Source organism: Oncorhynchus clarkii, chromosome 9 (genome assembly GCF_045791955.1).
Source record: "Oncorhynchus clarkii lewisi isolate Uvic-CL-2024 chromosome 9, UVic_Ocla_1.0, whole genome shotgun sequence".
Taxonomy (NCBI): Eukaryota; Metazoa; Chordata; class Actinopteri; order Salmoniformes; family Salmonidae; genus Oncorhynchus; species Oncorhynchus clarkii.
The window spans coordinates 41,559,397-41,583,678 of NC_092155.1; the positions used below are offsets into that span (position 1 = coordinate 41,559,397).

At 46.5% G+C, this 24,282-nt stretch overlaps 2 protein-coding genes across 3 annotated transcripts in view; one reads left to right on the forward strand and one right to left on the reverse strand.

Moving 5' to 3' along the window:
* The window catches only part of LOC139416313 (collagen alpha-1(II) chain-like), a 28,952-nt gene extending 15,501 nt beyond the window's left edge, over nucleotides 1–13,451 (forward strand). Inside the window, exons 16-53 of one of the 2 annotated variants that reach the window (XM_071164813.1) lie at nucleotides 229–273; nucleotides 532–585; nucleotides 1,007–1,105; nucleotides 1,219–1,263; nucleotides 1,414–1,512; nucleotides 1,683–1,736; nucleotides 1,859–1,966; nucleotides 2,096–2,149; nucleotides 2,441–2,539; nucleotides 2,686–2,739; nucleotides 2,843–2,941; nucleotides 3,150–3,203; nucleotides 3,389–3,442; nucleotides 3,702–3,755; nucleotides 3,876–3,929; nucleotides 4,167–4,211; nucleotides 4,369–4,467; nucleotides 4,642–4,749; nucleotides 4,854–4,907; nucleotides 5,060–5,113; nucleotides 5,215–5,268; nucleotides 5,756–5,809; nucleotides 5,917–6,024; nucleotides 6,213–6,266; nucleotides 6,375–6,428; nucleotides 6,548–6,709; nucleotides 7,331–7,438; nucleotides 8,153–8,260; nucleotides 8,655–8,708; nucleotides 8,832–8,939; nucleotides 9,060–9,113; nucleotides 9,248–9,355; nucleotides 9,497–9,550; nucleotides 10,986–11,093; nucleotides 11,191–11,479; nucleotides 11,616–11,803; nucleotides 12,104–12,340; nucleotides 12,513–13,451. In XM_071164813.1, coding sequence (XP_071020914.1) covers nucleotides 229–273; nucleotides 532–585; nucleotides 1,007–1,105; nucleotides 1,219–1,263; nucleotides 1,414–1,512; nucleotides 1,683–1,736; nucleotides 1,859–1,966; nucleotides 2,096–2,149; nucleotides 2,441–2,539; nucleotides 2,686–2,739; nucleotides 2,843–2,941; nucleotides 3,150–3,203; nucleotides 3,389–3,442; nucleotides 3,702–3,755; nucleotides 3,876–3,929; nucleotides 4,167–4,211; nucleotides 4,369–4,467; nucleotides 4,642–4,749; nucleotides 4,854–4,907; nucleotides 5,060–5,113; nucleotides 5,215–5,268; nucleotides 5,756–5,809; nucleotides 5,917–6,024; nucleotides 6,213–6,266; nucleotides 6,375–6,428; nucleotides 6,548–6,709; nucleotides 7,331–7,438; nucleotides 8,153–8,260; nucleotides 8,655–8,708; nucleotides 8,832–8,939; nucleotides 9,060–9,113; nucleotides 9,248–9,355; nucleotides 9,497–9,550; nucleotides 10,986–11,093; nucleotides 11,191–11,479; nucleotides 11,616–11,803; nucleotides 12,104–12,340; nucleotides 12,513–12,659 — 3,435 coding nt within the window. In that variant the 3' untranslated portion in view covers nucleotides 12,660–13,451. The remainder of the gene's footprint in view (nucleotides 1–228; nucleotides 274–531; nucleotides 586–1,006; nucleotides 1,106–1,218; nucleotides 1,264–1,413; nucleotides 1,513–1,682; nucleotides 1,737–1,858; nucleotides 1,967–2,095; nucleotides 2,150–2,440; nucleotides 2,540–2,685; nucleotides 2,740–2,842; nucleotides 2,942–3,149; nucleotides 3,204–3,388; nucleotides 3,443–3,701; nucleotides 3,756–3,875; nucleotides 3,930–4,166; nucleotides 4,212–4,368; nucleotides 4,468–4,641; nucleotides 4,750–4,853; nucleotides 4,908–5,059; nucleotides 5,114–5,214; nucleotides 5,269–5,755; nucleotides 5,810–5,916; nucleotides 6,025–6,212; nucleotides 6,267–6,374; nucleotides 6,429–6,547; nucleotides 6,710–7,330; nucleotides 7,439–8,152; nucleotides 8,261–8,654; nucleotides 8,709–8,831; nucleotides 8,940–9,059; nucleotides 9,114–9,247; nucleotides 9,356–9,496; nucleotides 9,551–10,985; nucleotides 11,094–11,190; nucleotides 11,480–11,615; nucleotides 11,804–12,103; nucleotides 12,341–12,512) is intronic. The other variant, XM_071164812.1, reaches the window with a different exon arrangement.
* Nucleotides 13,452–15,455: 2,004 nt separating this feature from the next.
* On the reverse strand, nucleotides 15,456–22,849 carry LOC139416314 (aladin-like). The gene is made up of 17 exons (XM_071164814.1): nucleotides 22,755–22,849; nucleotides 22,443–22,554; nucleotides 21,762–21,889; nucleotides 21,554–21,609; nucleotides 19,796–19,887; nucleotides 19,614–19,660; nucleotides 19,327–19,425; nucleotides 17,599–17,742; nucleotides 17,361–17,481; nucleotides 17,105–17,229; nucleotides 16,950–17,010; nucleotides 16,795–16,885; nucleotides 16,582–16,675; nucleotides 16,424–16,491; nucleotides 16,239–16,317; nucleotides 16,061–16,145; nucleotides 15,456–15,729 (listed from the first exon to the last, which is right to left on the reverse strand). The coding sequence occupies exons 2-17, from the start codon at nucleotides 22,536–22,538 to the stop codon at nucleotides 15,574–15,576; spliced, it is 1,542 nt and encodes a 513-aa protein (XP_071020915.1). The 5' UTR covers nucleotides 22,539–22,554; nucleotides 22,755–22,849; the 3' UTR covers nucleotides 15,456–15,573.
* Between the last annotated feature and the right edge of the window lie 1,433 nt (nucleotides 22,850–24,282).

Consider the following 24,282-nt stretch of genomic DNA (forward strand, 5'->3'; position numbering starts at 1 on the left):
GGTTAATGTTGCCACACGATAAAGACCTTCTCAATCTGGCTGTGTAGCAAAATCAATTTCAGTCAAAATTGCAATTCTGAAAAGCCTGCCTATAGGTAGTCTCGTGAAGCCGACCTTAGGCCTTTGGAGACGGAATATTGAGACACAACGGTGTGAACGTGTTCATCCATAAACACCTCACGGTACCTACCACCATCATAATGTCTCCCGTGTCTGCTCTCTCCTCAGGGTGCCCGTGGTAATGATGGCTTGCCTGGCCCTGCTGGTCCCCCTGTACGTATGAGCTCCTCATGTTGGTTCCTCACTGTTTCAAAGACATCTAGCTTTTATCATTGTCGTACAAGATAACCGTAATGCAGAAATCAATAATACACCTATTACATCACAATTGTGCATATTTTCAAAATAATTTCAAATGGATTTGGACCGCTTTGTCTGTTTCTCCCAGTCCATGTTGTATTTGTGCGATAATAACAAAACCAGGAATTAGTGAGTTTGTGAACTCTGACCTTTGAACTGGGATTCCTACAGGGGCCTGTTGGACCTGCTGGAGCACCTGGTTTCCCTGGATCCCCTGGCTCCAAGGTTTGTACTATTTACAATTACAGTATGTACAATTTTTGACATTCTTCATTTCTTTCTGCCGTGCATCCTGCCAGCCATGAACCAAATCGAAGCCTATTGGTGCGATAAAGGATGGGTCTGTTCAATTCCCACCAATCGCGGCGGTCAGACACTTCATTTCCCTAGACCACGGGTGATAAACTCTGACGAGGTGATCCATAGTGATAAGCTGCAACGAGGCGAGATTCTCAGTCACTCGACGTCAAGGACTCGGAAGAGTCACATTGAACCATGACTGTATGCCGGTCTATCACAGGGAGACAATGAGCTCTAATCACCACACCATTTGACTTTGTCGCCGAGGGCAGTTTGAAGAACAGTTAGAAGCAATGGAGAAACAACAGCAGTCCTAATGGTCCACTGAATTGCTTCCATCCTACAGGGAGAAGCTGGCCCCACTGGTGCCCGTGGAGCTGAGGGCGCACAGGGACCCCGCGGAGAGGCTGGCACACCCGGATCTCCCGGTCCCGCTGGCGCCTCTGTACGTAACACCCAGGCTCTGTGTGATACAGTCCGAAGTGCATCATCTCGTACTGATTATCTCTCACAATTAAACTGATGCATTGTTTTCGTCTCTTCACTCTCTTCCTTTAGGGCAACCCTGGTACTGATGGTATCCCCGGAGCTAAAGGATCTGCTGTAAGTTTACTCTCACACTATATGGTTTAGAAAGTACCCTCTACACTCTTTACATACTCAGCATGAAATAAACAGTGCTCTTGGTCACCATTATCGGTCTACTACTCAGCCAGTAACGCTCGGTTGTGTTCTCTCTGTCGCCCTCTGTAGGGTGCTTCTGGTATTGCTGGTGCACCTGGTTTCCCAGGACCCCGTGGCCCCCCCGGACCTCAGGGAGCAACAGGACCTCTTGGGCCCAAGGGCCAGTCGGTAGGTCCCCCATGTTCCCCCCAAAACCTGGACACCCTAGTATTATGTTGGTGGTGCTTATTGGTTTTACTTAGGGGGGAAACCCATGTTTCTGGTGAGTCAAGTCATTCCTATTTCAACTGTTCTGAGTGATTTCTAGAATGATGACTTTGCCCCTGCGTTTGTTACAGGGAGACCCCGGTATTCCTGGTTTCAAAGGAGAGGCTGGACCCAAGGGAGAGCTTGTGAGTTCTGTTTTGATGGGTCATATAATATCATAACCACACATGGATATTTTCACTCAATTGAGTTGGACTTGGAAGTATGTTTGGGATTAATCCGGCATCTTCTTGCTCACCCCCTGTAGGGCCCTATTGGTCCCCAAGGCGGCCCTGGCCCCGCTGGCGAGGAGGGCAAACGAGGAGCAAGAGGAGAGCCTGGTGCTGCTGGACCACTTGGACCTCCTGGCGAGAGAGTAAGGATCCGAACCATCACAGACCTCGCGGCAGTTTGCTCTGTTTTTGTCCTGTGTCATTGGGTCATATCAGTTGTTCCCACATCCTATTCCTCATCACAGAAATGTCCTCTCTGTCCTTGTTTCTAGGGAGCTCCCGGTAACCGTGGTTTCCCGGGTCAGGACGGTCTTGCTGGTGCTAAGGTGGGTCTTACAATGCTGATTTGACACGTTGACACTTTTATCTCACCTGATAAACAGGAATGGACAGGAGCAAAATCACCATAACAACTAGTTCTACTAAAGGAGTCCTTAACTGTAAGAAGACGGCCAATGTAGACCAATGAGTAAAAAACAAATACAAATAAATTGTCCAAAACCAGCTATGATTAATACAATTAGCTAGTCACAGTTCATCAACAATGTTGTTTAAATGTGAGTGACGAAAGCAAAACAATACTAATCTTTCTCTTTCTCTCCCCTCTTCCTCCTCAGGGAGCCCCTGGTGACCGTGGTGTTCCCGGCGTGGGTGGGCCTAAGGGAGGCACTGGTGACCCCGGCCGCGCAGGAGAGCCTGGTCTTCCCGGAGCCAGAGTGAGTAGTAGTAGTACCTCTGGTCTCCACCACCACAACAACAAGCCAAAACAGCCATCGATACGAGCTGGGGCTCATCGTGGCTTTAAATCGGTTTCCATCTACATGTATAATGTTGACACTGTCTTTGTGTGTGATGCTCACAGGGTCTCACTGGTCGCCCCGGAGATGCTGGTCCTCAAGGCAAAGTTGGCTCTGGTGTAAGTATGCCTCGTTAACCGGCTAGCACCGCCTAGTATTCCACTCTTACCAAACATTTTGCCATACAATTAAACCTTCTCTCCTCCGTGTGTGGTACTGTAGGGTGCTGCTGGTGAGGACGGTCGCCCCGGCCCACCTGGTCCTCAGGGAGCACGTGGCCAGCCTGGTGTGATGGGATTCCCCGGACCAAAGGGAGCCAATGTAAGTGTCACAGGGGTTTCCAGTAAAGTTGTGATACCCAGAGGGAAGAAATTGCTAGTCGATTTTCCTCCAGCTCTAGACACAGAGTATCTGACAGTGCAGACACATACAGTACAGGAAGTGTATGGAAACATCCCCATTAAGCCCCCTTGCACTTGTCTTCTCTTCTTCCCTGTGACTGACCACTGTGTTTTTTTTTCTCCAACAGGGTGTGCCTGGCAAGGCAGGAGAGAAGGGTCTCGTGGGTCGTCAAGGTCTGATAGTAAGTGGATCAGCGTTTCAGATGAACTTCCTGTCTTAGCAAAGTTGAGTTCACCTCTGTGCAATTTTTTGGTATTTTCAGCCCCACAAAATTTAAAGGAATGGAGGAACCGGATATCGATCGCTATCCCTTTGCAGCGGTGGTTCACGGTGAACTGATTCATGTTCCTCTCTCTCTCTGAACAGGGTCTGTCTGGTAAAGATGGTGAGACTGGCGCTGCTGGACCTAACGGCCCTGCTGTAAGTGTTCAACCTCTGACCGACGTTGTGAAAGACAATAGACGGTTCTGGAGGAGTGAAAACTGCACCTCGTAGTAATAGAATCTCTTGTTGCGATGCACCTATAACAGAATATGTGTAGCCATAGTATTTGTAAAAAGCTAGCGTCTCCCTTTGAGCACTTGAGGATGCAATGGAATTCCCAGACTTTCCACACAGCACCACAGGGTGCTGTCGCTGTCTAACCTGTGTTGATCACTTTTGATGGCTCTCCTCTTAGGGACCTGCTGGAGAGAGAGGAGAGCAGGGAGCTGCTGGGCCATCTGGCTTCCAGGTGAGTTTGCCTTACTTTTCTGGAATGGCTAGAACAGGAATGATTATATTCCGAACAACTTGATGTCTATTTTTGATGACGTCATAGGAAGTCACTGATTGTCCTGTTGTTGTTGTGCAGGGTCTGCCTGGACCTGCTGGCCCCCCGGGAGAGGGAGGCAAGCCTGGTGATGCGGTGAGTGTCCACGGTCACAGCAGTACACCAGGTCGACCTGTTCAGGTCCCTTATTGATTGATTGAACACATTAGGAACATCTAACCCTGCTACTCACGTCACATTTGTCATCACACGCCTCAGGCCTGTATCCTGATCATGTAATTCTAGCAAACACAAGAACATGCTGTATTCTCACGGTATTATTTATCTACTGTAAAAGTATGCAGCTATAATGTCTCTCTCCTCTCTCTGTAGGGTGTTCCTGGAGAGGCTGGTGCTGCAGGCGTTACGGGACCCAGAGTGAGTTTTCATTTCTACAATAAGTCTGATTTAGATGTTTTTCCTCACTTACTGTCACAATCATGTAGTTAGCCACCACCATCTACTTGTCAAACCTTTATGTCTGTAGTCCTTCCTGTTTCTGCCTCTCACTTCCTGTCTCTCTGTTCCCTGATAGGGCGAGCGTGGTTTCCCTGGTGAGAGGGGCGGCGCAGGATCTCAGGGTCTGCAGGGACCTCGTGGACTTCCTGGAACTCCTGGAACTGATGGACCCAAGGTTAGGAGCCCCTCCCCTCAGCCAACCTCGTCTTCAATAAGAGTTTCCGTTGCTATTGGAGACGGAGTCCTGAGCTCCTATAGTCGGGCAATCACAGTGCCACTACTGAAGAGAGAAACATCAGAAACAGTGTGATCGGCCATCTTCTAACTCCACGTTCCTCCTCTCTGACAGGGAGCCATTGGGCCAACTGGTGGTGCTGGATCTCAGGGACCCCCCGGCCTGCAGGGTATGCCAGGAGAGAGAGGAGCTGGTGGTATCCTTGGAGCCAAAGGTGACAGAGTGAGTAACAACTGTCAAAAATATTGAATCATTGTTGTAGAAAATTCGACGGCGGACTGCAAGGTTATATCATGATACATGTCATGGTTTTCTGTGTTTTGCAGGGTGACAACGGCGAGAAAGGACCTGAGGGCGCTCCTGGAAAGGATGGTTCCAGAGTGAGTATCGCGGAAGCAGAGAAAATAGCCACACTCTTCTGTGGCAACTCTGATCCAAAGTCCCAATGGAAATACAATGATCCAATGACCAAGTGAGGTTGATAATAACTCCATCTCTCTCCTTTCCATCTTTATTCTCTCCTCCCACTCAGGGCTTGTCTGGTCCCATTGGTCCTCCTGGCCCAGCTGGTCCCAACGGCGTGAAGGTATGAATTACCATACTGATCAAACACACCTGTTATTATGTGTATGGTGTAATATTCATTTGACAGATGGTTTCTCACTCTTCTCTCTCCTTCCCTCTCAGGGTGAGGGTGGACCTTCTGGCCCAACTGGTGCGGCTGGTGCCCGTGGTGCTCCTGTAAGTTGGGTCTTTCCGCCTCCAGTGTCATATCGTCCGTTTTTAGACTTGTATTGAATCAGCCACGTTGTCGACGTGCTCAGGTTCGAAAATGTACCTCCGCGCAAACTCACTCCCCTCCAGTACAGAGAGCAGGAAGAAACTAGAGAGGAAGCAGAGCTCGACAGATCAAAATATAAGATCACTCAAAGTCACCAGATATTTTGATGGCCACATATTGTTCAGTTTGATTCCAAGACCACTCACTTCCCAAGTAGCCCGGCAACAGTTAAAAAATAATAAAGGAAGTTCCAAGTACACTAAATCAAAGTACACTTAGTCCCTCAGAATATATTCCATTCCAAAAGGTTTGATCTCCGATGAGTACAGCCTCCTCCACTTTCAACCACCGCACCTGCAGCATGACGGACAGGGCCACATACATGTGCAGTTAGAAAGCCTTTCTCTGTGGTGCCTGTGTCTCGAGTCCATCTCTCTCTTCCTGCAGGGTGACCGTGGTGAGGGTGGTCCTCCTGGGCCTGCTGGCTTCGCTGGGCCTCCTGTGAGTAGAACCACAGCAGTCGCATACGTTTCAATGAAAACATTCACATCATCCATATCAAATGTTGGATCTTTATTGACCGGTATCTTCCATCCACCAAACTCCAGGGTGCAGATGGTCAGCCTGGAGCCAAGGGAGAGTTTGGCGAGGCTGGACAGAAGGGAGATGGTGGTGCCCCTGGACCTCAGGGACCCTCTGGGGCCCCTGGACCTGTGGTAGGTACCCATCGAAATGCACTTTGAGATACCAAAAAACCTGTATGTCCCTGAGACAGATATCTTATGACCCAAGACATTACCATTTGGAGAAAAAAGAAATGGAGAGAACACAATTGATGCACTTCTTGTTTCATTGTTCTCTTGTTTCTTTGTCTAATTGTGTTTATTGTTGCTTTTTGTTCCAGGGTCCCACTGGTGTTTCTGGATCTAAAGGAGGCCGCGGTGCCCAGGGTGGCGCTGTAAGTCAACAGTTCCAATGATAAGAGATTATTACCCAATAGTAAGTGAAAATATCACATGGTATGTTCTGTTATTGAAATATTGTCTTGTCCCTTTCTTGTTGGTAGGGTGCTACTGGTTTCCCTGGTGCTGCTGGAAGAGTTGGATCTCCCGGTCCCAATGTGAGTATCACATCCTCACAATTCTTCCAAAGACAACAGAAATGCATATTTTCATTCAGATTACCTGTGTATATGTGTGTGATTGAAAAAATGCTGCATCTCTCTGTTCCCTCTCTCAGGGTAACCCTGGTGCTGCTGGCCCCGCTGGTCCTGCTGGTAAAGACGGTCCTAAGGGAGTTCGCGGTGACGCTGGCACCCCAGGAAGACAGGGAGATGCCGGGCTGCGTGGAGTTGCTGGAGCCCCTGGCGAGAAGGGAGATGCTGGCGAAGACGGCCCCCCTGTGAGTCTACCCCATCCACTCTTACATTGGCTAAATGATATCTCACGGAGGTAATGCCACCCAGCCTCTTAAAGTTACTGTCCAGTGTTTCCAGATTTCTAGGAAATCTGACCTTTAATTAATTACAATGAGTGAAATACTTTCCTTCCAAACATTTTGAATTAAGTATGTTAAAAAGCAGCTTGTCTTGGAATGGTGTGGGCGTATACCGGTCATAAAAAGTAGACCGCTGATTGGCCAGCTCATCCAATGAGGCATTCTCTACGAGGAAATAGCAAGCATTTTTTGAAATGGTCTGTTTACGACACAAGTTTGAGGTGGTGTTTTGGAAGTGTCTTTTCTCCAATTTAAGCTTTGGCCACAAATACGAGTCAGCAACATTATCTGGGTATGAGTTAACCGAATATAAACGTTTAAAAAGTGAGATTTTCACTGAACAGTTACTTTAAGCTTTATGGATGTACCTTGTCGGCCTGGTAACACCAACTCACCCACCTTGATAGTCAACCACTTCATTTAAAATGTGCCTGATTTTTCTGGAACTGGAGTTATGCACTCGATGAGCTGGGGTTGTAAAGTCAATGTAGTGAACTTTGACCTAATTGTCTCCTCCATTTCTAGGGCCCTGATGGTCCTTCAGGTCCCCATGGTCTGGCTGGGTCTCGTGGTATTGTTGGTCTGCCTGGGCAGCGTGGAGAGAGGGGCTTCCCTGGTCTTCCTGGACCGTCTGTGAGTACCTCACCCCTGATAATAACTACCACACTTGAATTAGGCTATGATTAGTGTGAGTAAAAAATTGTCACAGTATTTTCTGAATCAGGAAAAGAGGTGAACTTTGAAAGCCAGGTCAGTGTTAGAGAACCATTGCCCTTACTGGTCCAGTTGTAAGTTAAGGTCTCTCTATAAGCTGACATACCCACATATAGTGATAGAAAATATGAATGACAATTGGCCTGAGAACCTTCTAAGTCCAGGCTCATATAACTCCCACTACTCATGCACCATTGAGCGGTAACTAAACAACATATGTCCCCTAAAATCATATATGGGATGCCTGGAGTGATTGCCTGTGTAATATCATGGAGTCCTGATATCCACATACATTCAATATGACAGATCTATACCCAGACTTCTTTCTCCTTAAAACGGTCACAAAGAAGTCGATCACTCAGTGACCAATTGGCTGTAACTGAGATGCATTCAGAACTAAGTGTCCATCATACTACGTCATATTGGGGGTTTTGATGCTTTTCTTACCAGCTAGGGGCTTTTAGACCGTGCTGATGTCCTACTTACCATGCGGATCAATATTGAAGTCCATGAGTCCATTGACTAGTCAGTCGCATGTTACATCGTTGCAGTTATTGACATCAGATATAATTGGACTGTGGTGACATCTGACACTTGATGGTGAGTCTGATGTCCATGTTCTGTGTGTCCCAGGGAGAGCCCGGTAAGCAGGGAGCTTCTGGTGCTGGTGGTGACCGTGGACCGCCTGGCCCTGTGGGACCCCCTGGACTGTCTGGACCTGCAGGAGAGCCCGGAAGAGAGGTCAGAACTAAAACACAGCAGCAAAGGCCACAACAACAACAACCACAACAATTATAGGCCACTGCAGCTGCACACAGCAATGACAGAGGTGTGGGCCAAAGCTGCACTATAGTGCCACCTGCTGGCCAATATAATTACACCTCTGAATTGAGCCACTGCAAGAACCATAGCAACGACAGCAGCAGCATAAGCAACAACAACATTAACATAAATATCAATAATCACCACACAACAACAGCAGCCTCCAAAAACAAGAACTTCCCTCCCCCACACAGTCACAATAACCGCCAAGCAGAATTGTAAACAATGACCACAGCACTAACAACAACAACCGCAACCAACAAAAAAGCAATACATTTCAATGAATGATTAAATCTCTGTCTCTACCTTACAGGGCAACGCTGGATCTGATGGACCCCCTGGTAGAGATGGATCCACTGGAGTCAAGGTGAGACACCTGCATTATACACCAATCAGACCAATCAGTCTAAACCAATCAATCCAATTGATGGATAAGCTATCATATGCGCTTTGATGGCCTTATATCCTATGATCTTCTCTCCCCCTGTAGGGTGAGCGTGGTAACACTGGTCCTGCTGGTGCTCCTGGTGCCCCGGGCGCTCCCGGTGCCCCCGGCCCTGTCGGCCCCCTGGGCAAGCAGGGAGACAGAGGAGAGGGAGTGAGTACCCATACAAAACTAGACACAATATGAATGAGATAAATGTCAGTGTTTTGTAATTCACACTGGTTTGGGTGTTGTTAGCCTGTCTAATGGGAAGAACCTCACTCTTGTTTTTAGGGTGCTCAAGGACCTGCCGGACCCGCTGGACCAGCTGGCGCTAGAGGAATGGCTGTGAGTTTCAACATCGCTCATTTTGAAACACACACACCATTCTCTAGTGAACTATTACCAACTGTAGCTGCACCGGCATTGGCACACCCTTTTTTTTGCTGAGCTGATTGACACACTCTGCCTCTCTAAATCAGGGACCCCAAGGACCCCGTGGAGACAAGGGAGAGGCTGGCGAGACAGGAGAGAGGGGACAGAAGGGACACCGTGGCTTCACCGGTCTGCAGGGTCTTCCCGGACCTCCCGTAAGTCACCCAAGTCCTCTGGCCACGCTGGACCTTTAGCCATTATACCTCTCCATCTTCATAGATCTGTATTCATGACACTTCTGCGTGTGGAATAAGTTCTGTTCCCTGACTTCCAGTCGTCTTTGTCTAAACTAACAGGGCTCCGCTGGAGACCAGGGAGCTGCTGGACCTGCCGGACCTAGTGGCGCTAAAGTGAGTCCAGGCGAGAGGGAAGGACAGAACACTTCTCTAATCCCTCCAGACTTATGATAAGACAAAAGGACTACTCCTATACAGTAGTTATCCCGTGATATAATAATGAGGGTCAAAGGCTAGTTTTTTTTTTATAATCCTCCAACACTGTGATAAGGTAGAGGATGAGAATGGCTACTGTGTTTTAATTAGTCTGTCCTAGGATAACAGGGAAGGCTAATGCTTTTGTGATTACCACATGTAGTGGCAGAGAGGAAGACAAGACAGGAGAGGCTACTACTTAAAAAATATACGCATAAAGATTAATTACATGATAAAGAAGAGGAAAGGGATGTGAATAATTATCACCCATAGAGAGCTACACTACATATACAAAAGTATGTGGACACCCCTTCAAATGAGTGGATTCGGCTATTTCAGCCACACCCGCTGCTGACAGTTGTATAAAATCGAGCACACAGCCATGCAATCTCCTTTGACAAACATTGCCATTAGAATGGTCTTACTGAAGAGCTCAGTGATTTTCAACGTGTCACCGTTATAGGATGCCACCTTTCCAACAAGTCAGTTCATTAGATGTCTGCCCTGGTCAACTGTAAGTGCTGTTATTGTGAAGTGGAAAAGTCTAGGCGCAACAACGGCTCAACCGCGATGCGGTAGGCCACACAAGCTCACAGAACGGGACCGCCGAGTGCTGAAGCGCGTAGCGCATAATAATCGTCTGTTTCTCGGTTGCAACACTCACTTCCGAGTTCCAAACTGCCTCTGGAAGCAACGTCAGCACAATAACTGTTTGTCGAGAGCTTCATGAAATGGGTTTCCATGGCCGAGCAGCCTTCCCTGTTTCAGGAATGACAATGCCCCTGTGCACAAATCGAGGTCCATACAGAAATGGTTAGTCAAGATCGGTGTGGAAGAACTTGACTGGCCTGCACAGAGCCCTGACCTCAACTCCATCTAACACCTTTGGGATGAATTTAAAGGTAAACTGCGAACCAGGCCTAAGTGATAAACATCAGTGCCCCTTCTCACTGAGGCTCTTGTGGCTAAATGGAAGCAAATCCCCTCAGCAATTTTCTAACATCTAGTGAGTGGAAAGCCTTCCCAGAGAAGTAGAGGCTGTTATAGCAGCAAAGGGGGGACCAACTCCATATTAATGCCCAAGATTTTGGAATGAGATGTTCGACGAGCAGGTGTCCACATACTTTTGGTCATCTAGTGTAGCTGCTAAGTTTGTAATGTCCGATAAGCAGGTTGTTTTTGAATTAAAGAGTGTACACTGTAGGACAATTGAACATGAACAATGTTACATCCGGTAAAAGTTTCAAACTAACTGTGAATCCAGCCCCTCTACAAAGAGACTCCCATTCATACATGCTATGCTAGCATCCATGTGTGTGAGCTGTGACTGACCCCACCCTATCTACCTCCTCAGGGACCCCCTGGCCCAGCCGGTCCCGCTGGTAAGGATGGATCTAACGGTACCCCAGGACCCCTCGGACCCTCTGGGCCTCGTGGTCGTTCTGGAGAGACTGGTGCTGCTGTGAGTAACGCTTGGCAACATTTATAGCATATAGCAGCAAATATGTTTGTCTTCATGTAGTCCCACCTTGTAACAATCGTCTCCTCTTCTCCTTCAGGGTCCTCCTGGTAACCCCGGACCCCCTGGTCCTCCTGGTCCTCCCGGCCCTGGCATCGACATGTCTGCCTTCGCTGGCCTGTCTCAGCCAGAGAAGTCTCCGGATCCCCTGAGGTACATGAGGGCTGATGAGGCATCAAGCTCCCTGAGGCAGCACGACGTGGAGGTGGACTCCACACTCAAGTCCCTCAACTACCAGATCGAGAACCTGCGCAGCCCCGACGGTAGCCAGAAGAACCCCGCCCGCACCTGCAGAGACATCAAACTGTCCCACCCCGAATGGAAGAGTGGTGAGTGGGGGAATGGTTAGAGGAGAGGGAGAAGAGAGAGTGAATGGAAAGGAAAGACCACAGATGTGTACAACGTGATCAGTCCAAACCATGCTAAGGTTTGAACCATTTGTCCTCTCCCCCTCCTGTTCGCCAGGTAACTACTGGGTGGACCCGAACATTGGCAGCACAGCTGACGCCATCAAGGTCTTCTGCAACATGGAGACCGGCGAGACCTGCGTGTACCCCAGCATAGCCAACGTGCCGCACAAGAACTGGTGGACAAGCAAGAGCAAGGACCGCAAACACGTCTGGTTCGGAGAGACCATGAATGGAGGATTCCACGTGAGTCTCGACATGAATAATCACTTCACTGGCACGTTTGAGCGAAATACGGCTACTGCTTCAGTAGGGCAACTTCGTTTCAAGGGTTACCCTGATCAACGAGTAAAGCACTTCCTCTCAGTGTTTATTTTTATGAATTGCAGACTGAACCTATATTTCCGGCTTGCAGATAAGTTCTAGACATCACATAAAATCCTACCACCCATAAACCTGTGTGTGACCTCCATGACCTCCTCCACGCCTTCCTTGCCCCGTGTCCCGTTTAACCCTAAGCTCTTCCTTCTCTGGCTCCCTCCACAGTTCAGCTACGCTGAGGACGGTACCAACGCCGCCAGTATCCAGCTGACCTTCCTGAGGCTGCTGTCCACGGAAGCGTCTCAGAGCCTCACCTACCACTGCAAGAACAGCGTGGCCTATATGGACGCATCCACGGGCAACCTGAAGAAGGCTCTGCTGCTCCAGGGCTCCAACGACGTGGAGATCCGAGCTGAGGGCAACAGCCGCTTCACCTACAGCGTGGCGGAGGACGGCTGCAAGGTGAGGGGAATAGGCACTGTCAAAGTAGGGACAGGGGGAAAGATGGACATAGTAAAGTAGGACCTATTGGGGAAGGCACAGTCCAGTTTCACAGTAAACAAACAAAACAAATCTGTCATTGTAGCCTATGGGAATGTACAGTGTTTCAACACATATCGTTGTCGTCCCACAGAAACACACAGGCCAGTGGGGCAAGACTGTCTTCGAGTACAAAACACAGAAGACCTCCCGTCTGCCCATCGTGGACATTGCTCCTATGGACATCGGAGGAGCGGACCAGGAGTTTGGCGTGGACGTGGGCGCAGTCTGCTTCTTGTAAAAGTGGGACAAACAAGACGAGAAAAAAAAACTAAAACATGAAAGAAATAACTATGAAACAATACACGATCCAAAAAAAGAAGACCGGAACTAAAAAAAAAAAATGATAATTGATATTCTCTCTTACAAAGAAGTGCTCTCCAAGTTGTACACCCTGGATGTTAGCACTGAAAGACACCAGCAATATCCGTACGTAATTCCAGCATTCCCCAGTTGTGTTTCCTGTGGCCCACAGTCGGTGGGAATGAGTTTGAGCCGGAAGGAAAAGGGACCAGGCCAAGGGACGAGTGATGGAGAAACAGAAACATGACTCGATGTCACTTATTTATTGTCTAAACTTTAAAGGGGCATAGATGAGGTACAGTGGGACTGGGGGGGGGGGCTTAACCATAAGAACAGCACAAGCTCCTCCCACTACAGAACACCTAGAACCTCCCACTCCACCTCCCTCTCCGACCTAGCTACAAATACGCCATTTTGAATCAATGTAGACCAAAAAATATTTTCAGTAATTATAAGGTGCTTCAAAATGTGTTTTTTTTAACCATCAAGACCAGGAGCTAAACTTTTACTGTGTATTAAAAATACTTGGTTCTATTGTTGTAAAAGTCTGTGTTTATAAACAACCAGATGATTTTATATATATTTCCACATTATGTGTGTACATGTGTCTATATGCACACCAACACTTTTTGGAAAGTGAGGTTACATTTGGGATATGTTTTTCCTTGTCCTTTACCCCTTTATTGCCCATTAGAGGAAAATGTCTTACTCGGTTGACAAACAAACCCCCCCCCAAAAAATTCTAATAAAATTTGGGAAATTAAATCAGTCTTGTTGTAGTCATCCGGATTGTTTAAAGCTACCTCACGCTGAAAAACAAAGTGAAAAAGTTGACCTTAAATCTTGAGCTGACCAAAATGAGCTTCCGGGTGGAACTGGTGCTGAACAGCTATCTTTGCTTTGCTGTCTTCAGAAGGTGCTATGAGTTCTAGAATTCAGTCATTGTTCCCCCAAACCCCCACTAGCCTCACACACCACACACACACACACCCCACCTCGGACGACAGGTGCAGCCATTCAAGGCAGGGAACCAAGTGACTCTGGATATTCTCCTATGGAGTCTACGCCCCACAAATAGAATCACGGGACTCCAAGGAGAGCTACCCAAAACAACCAGGGTGGCTCGTCGTGTGTGAGAGGGTGTGTCATTTCTTTTGTTGTTACTCATTTTTATTATGATCATGATCATTTGTCTGTTTTTATTTTGGTACACTTTTAATTGATGTAAATTGGAAATAAAAAGGAAAAACCAAGTAACAATGAAGTTGATTTTTAATTGCGTTTCTTTTGAGAAAGTACGGACATGGCATGGGAGTTGAATAGCTTTTTTTTTGGTAACTGAACCCAAGGTCTGTATACTTTAAGGTTTTTGTTGTAGTTGTATTTCTTGGGAGTTCAGTTAACTTTTTTTATGTTTGTGAGTGCATGGTACGTGTGTGAGTATGCGAGACTGTGCGTGAGTGTGTGTTTTAGCTATGAGAAAATCTCATTACACAGGAATGAAAGTACTGTCTGTAATCATTCACCGGTTTCAGGGTTGGGCCGGGCATGGTTGGCTTCTGTTTGTTTGAATTAATAAGAATAAATAAAGAAATTGTGCTGAATGGAATTGTGAAGTATTTTGTTTATTAACAGTAATGTCTTACTGACGCGTCAACACGTTGACATAGGTGTTTGCCGTTGTGTGCTTTCCCCACAACATCTTTCCATATCTTTCTGCTGGGCAATAAAAATTAGACTGGAGACTAAACAGTGATATCTTCTTAAAGGGAAATTATTCTCATTACAAACCTACATTGAAAATCACAAATATCATCGTTGTAGACCTACATCTTTTCGAGTTATTGACCGAAAGCAAAGCTATACCATTAATGCCAGGTTGTTTTTGTTTTTTTAAAGATTGAAAACATTATTGCCAAGATAAACATAGATTAAGAGAATATACAGTAGACTTGATTAACTTAGACAGGGATCCTCAAATAGATTCAGCCGCGGGATGATTTTTTCTTGAGCGAAGTCAGGGGGCCAGAACATTATTATAAATAATCTGTAGACTGCAAATTGACCGCAAGAACCCCAAACAGATGCAGTATGACAAGAACTGAATAATGTCAAACATTGATTCCAGTTGTATATGATCATATACACTCACCGGACAGTTTATTAGGTACACCACCCCCATTCACAAAAATAGATCGCTCCTACAGACAGTGAGTCATGTTGCTTGCTATATAAAGCAGGCAGACAGGCATCGGGGCATTCAGTTCCTGTTCGATTTAATGTTAAAATGGGCAAAATGAGTGACCTAAGGTGCGTCGGATCCAGTATCTCAGAAGCTGCCACCCTCCTGGGTTTTTCCACATATGACTGTGTCTAGGGTTTACAGAGAATGGAGCGACAAACAGAAATCATCCAGTCAGCAGCAGTCCTGTGGGTGAAAACAGCTTGTTGAGGAGAGGTCGAAGGAGAATGGCAGGAATCGCACAAGCGAACAGGCGGGCCACAGACAAATAATGGGACAGTACAACAGCGGGGTGCAGAACGGCATCTCGGAATGCACAATTCATCGATCCTTGTCACGGATGGGCTAATGAAAATCTCCAAACGCTCCAAACTCCCAATCACCTTGTTTATCTCTTTTGAAAGAACGGGCCAGCGCTGCCTAGACCTTAACCCCATTCCACCAACCCCCTTACCATGTCTTGGTCTAGGAATTCAAAAAGACAATCATTCACAACTTGCATTACACTTTGTGCACGTTTATTTAGAAAGTGTGTAAAAAAAAAAAGTATAAATTGTACTGAAATATGGTTTCTGTGTTAGTTTGAGTGTGTGTATGTGTGGGTGTGTGGTCAGGAGATGAGTTCTGTGTAGAGAGTCTGGTTGTTGTAGTCGGCTGGTCTGCCCTGGGTCAGGGGGAGAGACGGGCTGCCTCCCAGGCCAGGCTGGGGATTACCAGCACTCATAAAGCAGAAAGGCACGTGGGTAATCTTCCCATTGGACCAACACTGTAGAGAGAGAATTCACTACAGTCACTAGGATGAGTTAAGTTACACCTCACTACATCTGTTGCTCTAGTAACTGATGCACTACTGTACAACAACAGCCATGTAAAAGGGAATGTGTGTGTGTGGGCCATGTACCATTTTATGTTGCCCATGTCTCCCCATACGAATGGAATTAAGGCAGAAACAACTTGAGGTTTGAAAACAGCTCTACATTTCAAGTTTATCAGTGAACTCTAGCTTTATTAAGACCAGTTTAAGCAGCACTGTGAGGCGTCGTCTAAATGACTGGAGGCCCGCGACTGTAAAGAGAAGAGTTTGAAGAGAGACTAACCACAGTGAGCTGGGCTCCATGCTGGTAGTTGGGGTTAAACTGCATCAGTCTGGGCTCTGTCCCGGCCTCCCCCTGGACAAAACCACTGACACACACACACAGTTATTACCACTGAGATACAAACAACTGATTACCACTGAGATACCTTCCTGGCAATGTAACATACTAGAGCACATACCATGGCAGAAGCTTAAAAGCGGGGCTGATTTGAGTCTTGAACACTGCGATCATGGCAGGGCGGCCTGCTCCGGCGTCTCCTGGCGGAGCCGATGAGAGGGAGGAAGTGAGCGGAGGAGAGAAGACGTCAAAACACACACAATCTCTCAAGTCGGAGAAAGTGGGAAGAGACAGAACAAGCCTGACCTTTGACATGCACGGCTAGACGCTCTCCTCTCGGATCCCACGCCAATGACTGGATCTCTCCTCCGACCCTGACACATAGACAAACGCAACAATCCAATCGGTGAGGGTAATCGACAACTAGTGAAGTAAAGGACTAGTTAACCCGGGCCTTTCCTTACATGATATCTCCGTCAGGTGTATTTAAGGTGGTCTCGGACAGGTCGGCCACCACTGTTGCTGCCTTTGGCCCACCTGACATCATTAAGGGCACTCCTAGTGGACAAAGAGGAGAACACACATCAAAACAAACGCAAGCACACAGCACAGTGTAAACAACTATAAAAAGGTTGAAGTGCCTCATATTGTACATGGAATAGTGTGTGTGTGTGTACCTGGGTTGTCAGTGAAGGTCAGGGCATAGATGACGGTCTCTCCTTGCACACTGAAGAGCAGCCGACTCCCATCAGGACTCCAACAGCCAGACTAGACAGTTACAGAGAGACAGTTAGCCAGACACACACACACACAATCACACACACAATCTCACCTGACAGCGTCCCTTCAGACTAGGCCACCGCTCACAAGTCCACATCCTGGTTTCCCAAACCCTGCAGCAACACAAACACATAAATAACACACACATACAGTAATACAGAAACAGCCAACCAACACTACACGAAGAATGAAGCTACCGTCTCTGACCTGAAGAGGGAGGAGGGTGTAGCTGCCAGCACACGACTGCCATCGGGAGACCAGGACAGGTACGTGACTCCTCCCCCTCCCACGCGGTGGAGAGGCACACAGCTCTCAACAGCGACGTCCCACACCTGACAGAGAGGAGACGGCGAGAAGGAGAGAGACAGACCAGAGTCACAAAGCCCTTACGACATCACAGTAAAATACTTTACCAGCCGAGTAGCAGATCCTGTGTGTGTGTGTGGATTGAGACGATTCCTACCAGCATGGCAGTGTCCCTGGGAGAGGCCGACACCAGGAGCGGTCCGTTAGGTGACCATGCGACGGACGTGACGGGGGAATGGCCTGGGTGAGACAGGACCTGGGCACAGCCAGAGGAAGGCCTGTGAGAGGGAGGGAAACCAAAACAAGATTGAGAGAGAAAAAGGGAGGGCAGAGGAAGAAGAACATTCAAGACATAGAAATGACTCTATAATGCACACAAGTGTGTGTGTGTGTACCTGGTAGAAAGTGAGGTGGGGTCCACGTGCCAGACAAGCAGGCAGTTGTGACAGGCGACGGCCAGGGCAGACGCACACAAAGGCTTCCACTGCAGAGCCGCCACACTGCGCTGCAGACGGTGCTTCAGGGTGGGAGTAGTAGCACTGAGGAGAGAGAATGTGCGAGAGACAGAGAGACCAAGGCAGGGAGACAGAGAAGAGATAATTTCACTCACAAACCGTACGTAAACACTGCAGGAACGGTGCCATAGTTTAAACACTGCACTGCACTAGGCTGGTCTGACAATATGATTGAGGACATACAGTGCATTCGGAAAGTATGTCCCCTTGACTTATTCCATATTGTTACGCTAAAGTCTTATTCTAAAATGGATTCAGTTGGTTTTTTTGTCCTCATTAATCTACACAATATACCCCGTAATGACAATGTACAAACAGGACGGGCAGCGATTACAGCCTTGAGTCTTCTTGGATATGACGCTACAAGCTTGGCACACCTGTATTTGGGGAGTTTCTCCCATTCTTCTCTGCAGATCCTCTCAAGTTCTGTCAGGTTGGATGGGGAGTGTCGCTGCACAGCTATTTTCAGGTCTCTCCAGAGATATTCGATCAGGTTCAAGTCCAGGCTCTGGCTGGGCCACTCAAGGACATTCAGAGACTTCAAAGCCACTCCTGCGTTGTCTTGGCTGTGTGCTTAGGGTCGTTGTCTTGTTGGAAGGTGAACCTTCGCCCCAGTCTGAGGTCCTGAGTGCTTTCGAGCAGGTTTTCATCAAGGATCTCTCTGTACTTTCCTCTGTTCATCTTTCCCTCGATCCTGGCTAGTCTCCCAGTCCCTGCCACTGGAAAACATCCCCACAGCATGATGCTGCCACCACCCTGCTTCACCGTAGGGATGGTTCCAGGTTTCCTCCAGACGTGATGTTGCCTTTTGGCAAACTCTTTTACTGAGGAGTGGCTTCAGTCTGGTGACTCTACCATAAAGGCCTGATTGATGGAGTGCTGCAGAGATGGTTGTCATTCTGGAAGGTTCTCCCATTATTCACAGTGGAACTCTGGACCTCCTGACCAAGGACCTTCTCCCCAATTGCTCAGTTTGGCCCCGCGGCCAGCTCTAGGAAGAGTCTTGGTGGTTCCAAACTTATTCCATTTAAGAATGATGGAGGCCACTGTGTTCTTGGGGACCTTCAATGCTGCAGACATTTTTTTGATACCCTTCACTAGATCTGTGCCCCGACACAATCCTATCTCAGCGCTCTACGGACACGTCCTACGATCTCATGGCTTGGTATTTGCTCTGACATGCATTGTCAACTGTGGGACCTTATATAGACACGTGTGTGCCTTATCAAATCATGTCCAATCAATTGAATTTACTACAGGTGGACTCCAATCAAGTTGTAGAAACTTCTCAAGGCTGATCAATGGAAACAGGATGCACCGGAGCTCAATTTCGAGGCTCATAGCAAAGAGTCTGAATACTTTTGCAACAGTTGCAAACATTTTCACTTTCTCATTATTGGGTACTGTACGTAGATTGATGAGGAAAATGTTTTATCTAATCAAATGTTATAATAACGCTGTAACGTTACAAAACATGGAAGTTGTCAAGGGGTCTGAATACTTTCCGAATGCACTGTAGGTTTCATCCAAAGCCCGTAGAGTTTGATAGTCACTGACACACACAGAGAGAGAGAGAGAGAGAGAGAGCACCATTGCGACAGACTTAACCTCTTGGGGTTGTAGATCTTGATGGAATCGTCTGAAAGGGCCACGGCACACTTCTGAGTGTGTGGGTGCCAGGCAAAGCCCCGCACTGCACAGTCCGACCTGAGACACAGGGAGCAAGAACAGGAGGACAACTACAGATACATAGCATACTTCAGCCATGATTTCAGAGAGCATGCTTATGTGAAAGTAAACAAATACCTCACATTTGACAAGGACATACACAACATAAGAGAGAGTATATTTAAGGATCCGATTGGGGATTCATCAACTAAATAAGGTAGTCTTACCAGTCCAGCACTTGGGAAAACTCGGCGGTCATTTCCTCGCTGCTCAACTGAAGACAAAGGGCAAAATAATGACAGTCACTTAGAGAAGCCTGCAGAATCCAACACACCCCGGTAAGTTCTGTATTGTTTGATTGGAACTGCCTGAGAATTAGCCATGTGAAACGACAGACTGGACCACTTACTGTTAGGTGAGGAAACAGAGAGCTGTGGAAGGAGGAAACCCAGCGTAGCAAGGCCAGGACACAGCTCGAGCTCACCCCTAGCCACTTGGGCACTGGGAACACACTCAATTAGAAGATGGACTGAAACACTCAAATCAACCTGTAACATTGGTTTACATGTCGAGGTTAGGTAACCTTGTTGAACGTGATGGTATGAAAATGCTTTTAGAACATAATATTACACGTTTTTCGAGAGATGTTTTATTTTATTTTAAAAAATGTAACCTTTATTTAACTAGGCAAATCAGTTAAGAACAAATTCTTATTTACTATGACGGCCTACCCCAGGCCAAACCCCAGACAACGCTGGGCCAATTATGCGCCGCCCTATGGGACTGCCAATCACGGACGGATGTGACGCAGCCTGGATTCGAACCAGGGACTGGAGTGACGCCTCTTGCACTGAGATGCAGTGCCTTAGACCTCTGCGCCACTCAGGAGCAGCCATAATCAAACAAGTGAATAAAAGAAAAGCTAAAACAACCAATTTGAGATCGAAAAACAACCAAATACTCACAACCCCAATAACAAGCCTGTATAGTCCGGTCAAAAATGCATTTGCATATATGAGCACATTCAACTTGGCTACATTACATGGGCAGAGGCATCAAGATCTACTGTTACCCGTCATTAGTAAACTAGCTAAATGCATGACGTATACAATCACATTCAAAGCAGGTAGCTAGCATCGAATAAGCGCCTATTGTTCATTCAAAAATCCACTTACACATGTTTTTGTGTTCATTCGGAGGGTAAGCTCTAGCTGTGTTAAACATTACAGTAGTTTTGACATGGGTAACGGGACGAACTGCGTTAGCCAAAGCTAGCCAACAGGCTAACTGCACGGTAATGCCCACAATGACGAAGTCACTTTTGCTGGCAGATCATGTACACTACACATTAAAACGGTATTCAATATGGTTTGCAGTGAGGGACTTCAGATGTGCCAAACCTAGGAGAGGCTAGCTAGATACCTGGGCTAGAAAAGCGAGTATTCAGTCAATGCAAGATGGTTAGGTGTCCGTCTGTTCTGAAAGAGTTAGCTACCAATATGCAGGGTTGTTAACAGTGTCCACTCCTGTTAAATCAATGGCAGCTATTGGTGAGACCTAACAAATGATGCTGCCAATGTCCATAGTAAAAATAACTGTAGCAAGACGTCCCGCTAACGTCACTAGATGGCAAAAACATCCATCAATGATAGCTGAGCTTACTGTGGTTTGGACTAGCTGGCTAGCTATGGATAGCCAACCTTGCAGGGTATATATTTTTGTCAATTTATCACTCATGCCAAGTTACACGACCAATTTCTAACGGAACAGCCTTCTAAAAATGGCACTTATTTCCCTATGTTTTTAATTGTCAAAATGAAAATGCTCAATGAGGCTAATAACATGCATTGTAATCGGGGCTGCTTGTCAGACCAACCATTCAAGTGATGTCAGTGATGATGCGTTATCAAAACGGCGGCATGCAGTAGTCAGCTGAGGCCAACATTTAAATGTTTGAATATAAATTTGTTTTGGAGCAGTTTTAGGTGTAGGAATATGCTCCTTTATCACGTTTGGTTATCAAATTTGACCTTAACTCACAAAAATGTTACAGAGCATCTTTAAAAAGACACAAAGTCTTGCATGACAATTTCTTATCTAAAGCGCACGCATGCATGCATGTAATACTTTCGTGACAGTGAAAGAACGACGATAACATGGCACTCACCCTCTGCACTGGAGTTTGCGATCTCATTTAGGAGTCCAGACAGGCCGGCATCACGCCTAGCAGACAGACAGAGGTGGGGATTAGTGAACAGGGCTTCGGAATTGCGTGTGAGTGAGTGTGAGAGTGAGAGAGTGTGAGAGAGAGAGAGAGAGAGAGAGAGAGAGAGAGAGAGAGAGAGAGAGAGAGAGAGAGAGAGAGACACACACACCAAGCCCCTGCACTCCTCGTGTACAGCGTCTCACAGTGGTCCCTAAAGGCCGACTTGCTGCTGCTCTCTTGGCGGCTGTGAGGCTTCAGTGACTCTCGCGGGAAGTACAGATTCAGAGCAGGTGAATCCTACAGCAAAATGGAAACACATACAACATTATTCATCCTGTAGCTCTTGCTCTCCACACACACCATAGCCTAATATTAGGTGATAACATTAAACATCCAAGCAATGCACTGGCAGACAGTTTGTGGCAACTCGGTAAGTTACACTGTAGCTAGTGGTGACTAGTAAGTTAACAGGGGTGGGTATAATTTGTGGATCGTTCCAACAGGAATCTGTTCCAAAAACGTAAAGTACAATGTTGCCAACAAACAACGCATACAAAGTAGCATGATCAACTCACCCCGTATCTTATTCTTAATGTTTGCCCATAGGCTACCAGAGTGAGGAAAGACATTTTTCGGGAAATAAACGTGGTGAGTGAAAAACGTTATGAAATAGCCCACTCTCTACCCGGCATCTTATTCTGCCGCTATTCAAATTTGTATGCGTTGTTTTGTTGGCAACCTTTGTTATTTGCGAAGTTTTTTGGAACAGATTCCTGTTGGAACGTTCCACAAATTTTACCCACCCGGTTAACAGTAGTAGGGATTGACAATGATACGGTAGCCCGCCCACCTCAAACCAGACGGATGGATCTGTGTTAGACTCGTTGTATTGAGAAGTCTCTCCATCGCCGGACAGCGGTGGGGGGAACAGAGCCAAAGAACACATCACAACCACATTCCTCCTGAAAAAAGACACATCACATTTAGCAAGCTCAACATTCAGCCATCACATGCAGCTGCTAGCGAAGTTAGCTAGATTGCTAGCTAGTCCTAAACGTTAGTAGTAGCTTAGTTATGATTGGCAATTTAGACATGCTAGCAAGCTAGACCGAGAATGACTAAAAACAACTACTCAGTTGCCCATGTAGCTGATGTTAACTACCTTCCTTATCCTGTAAAATGTAGCTAGGTTTGCTTCAAAACGCAGATGAGCGTCCGTCAGGAAAGTTTCGTAAACTACGGAGGCCTGTAAAAGGCATACAATACGGAGAATTTCCACAACGCGGACGTACTTTGTCCAGTGGTGCATGCGCTGCTGTCATCTACCGGACAAATAGCAGCATTACATCCTACTTCTGTTCACACCAGATGTTGGGGGGTAGAGCTGGAGCAGAGCGATCCCAGTTTGACAGGAGCTCGGAGCGAGATTCTCAAAGGCTGGAGCGTCGGCCTTATCGCCCGCTCCAGTAGCGCTTAATTCACGACTTTAGGCATGCCCGGCCCAGCATGTATTTGTAGTCTACTTCTGTGCTGCTATAGCCCCTTGCTTTAGCTACTGACCTGGAGTTAGCTAAATATTTTCATAAAGAAACTGATAAAACACACATGTGCCTAATCAAGATGACTTACAATGATGAGGAGAGCAAGAGAGGGAGTTGTCCACAACTAAATAATCCTAATGGAATCTGAAAGGACACGTGTCCTGAGGCATGGTGGTGTACTACATTCACATGCTAAAAGAAAGGAATGAGGTGATAGATAACTATGTGTGTCATTGAGCAAAGTGTTTCTAAACAAAAAAACACATATCTTAAACGTTTCGTTCATGTTTGTTCTATTATCTATCTATACAATAGGCCATAGTTGATTTTGGCCCAATAGGCTTGGTATATGCCGGTATTCAAGAAGCTTTCCGTTTTGATTGGGTTATTTTGCCTAAAAAACCTTTAGGCCTACCTATATAAATAAATACAAAACTCAGGGTCTCTGCCCAGCCTGTCAAGAATGGCGAAAATTATGTTTAGCATCCTGCAAGTGTGGAATGGATACTCTCCGCTACTGGCCCGATCTCCAGGCACCATCGCATGAGCCTGAAGCCACAGACAGGCCAAACTCATGTTTCTAAAAATGTATTCTAAAAATAAATTCAAAGGCAATAATGTAATTTTTTGTTTAATTTGTATTTAATTATAAGTAAGTCACAACCTATATACGAAATGTATAGACTACAATGATTTAATACAATAATGTTGAATGCTTTATGTTCCTACCAGCCTTTTGTGTGTGTCACACTCGCAAATGCTTCACAATGTATTTATTTGTAGGCTATAGCCTTGAAATAATATAAATAATATAGCCTAAATAATTCCTTTCCATTCCTTCTTGGGCTCCCTGTCTGGCTCCTGACCTATTTGGAGTGTTTATATGCTGTTTAAAATGACATGTGCACTTCTTACATTCACCTTTTCATGTTTATTCAAACACTTTTCATTCAAATCATATGATTTGGTTTCAATAATTCAAAACCAAATGGTAGGCCCAGGTAGTCACAAAAATAGATGGGTGTTGGTTAAATTGTGATTTTAATGAATGGAGAAAATATCAAGCGGCAGTTTTCTTTTCTGAGCACAGAGCGGTTTGTAGCAGAGACGTTGAAAATGACCTGGAGCACTTGAGCAGTGCTGTATTTC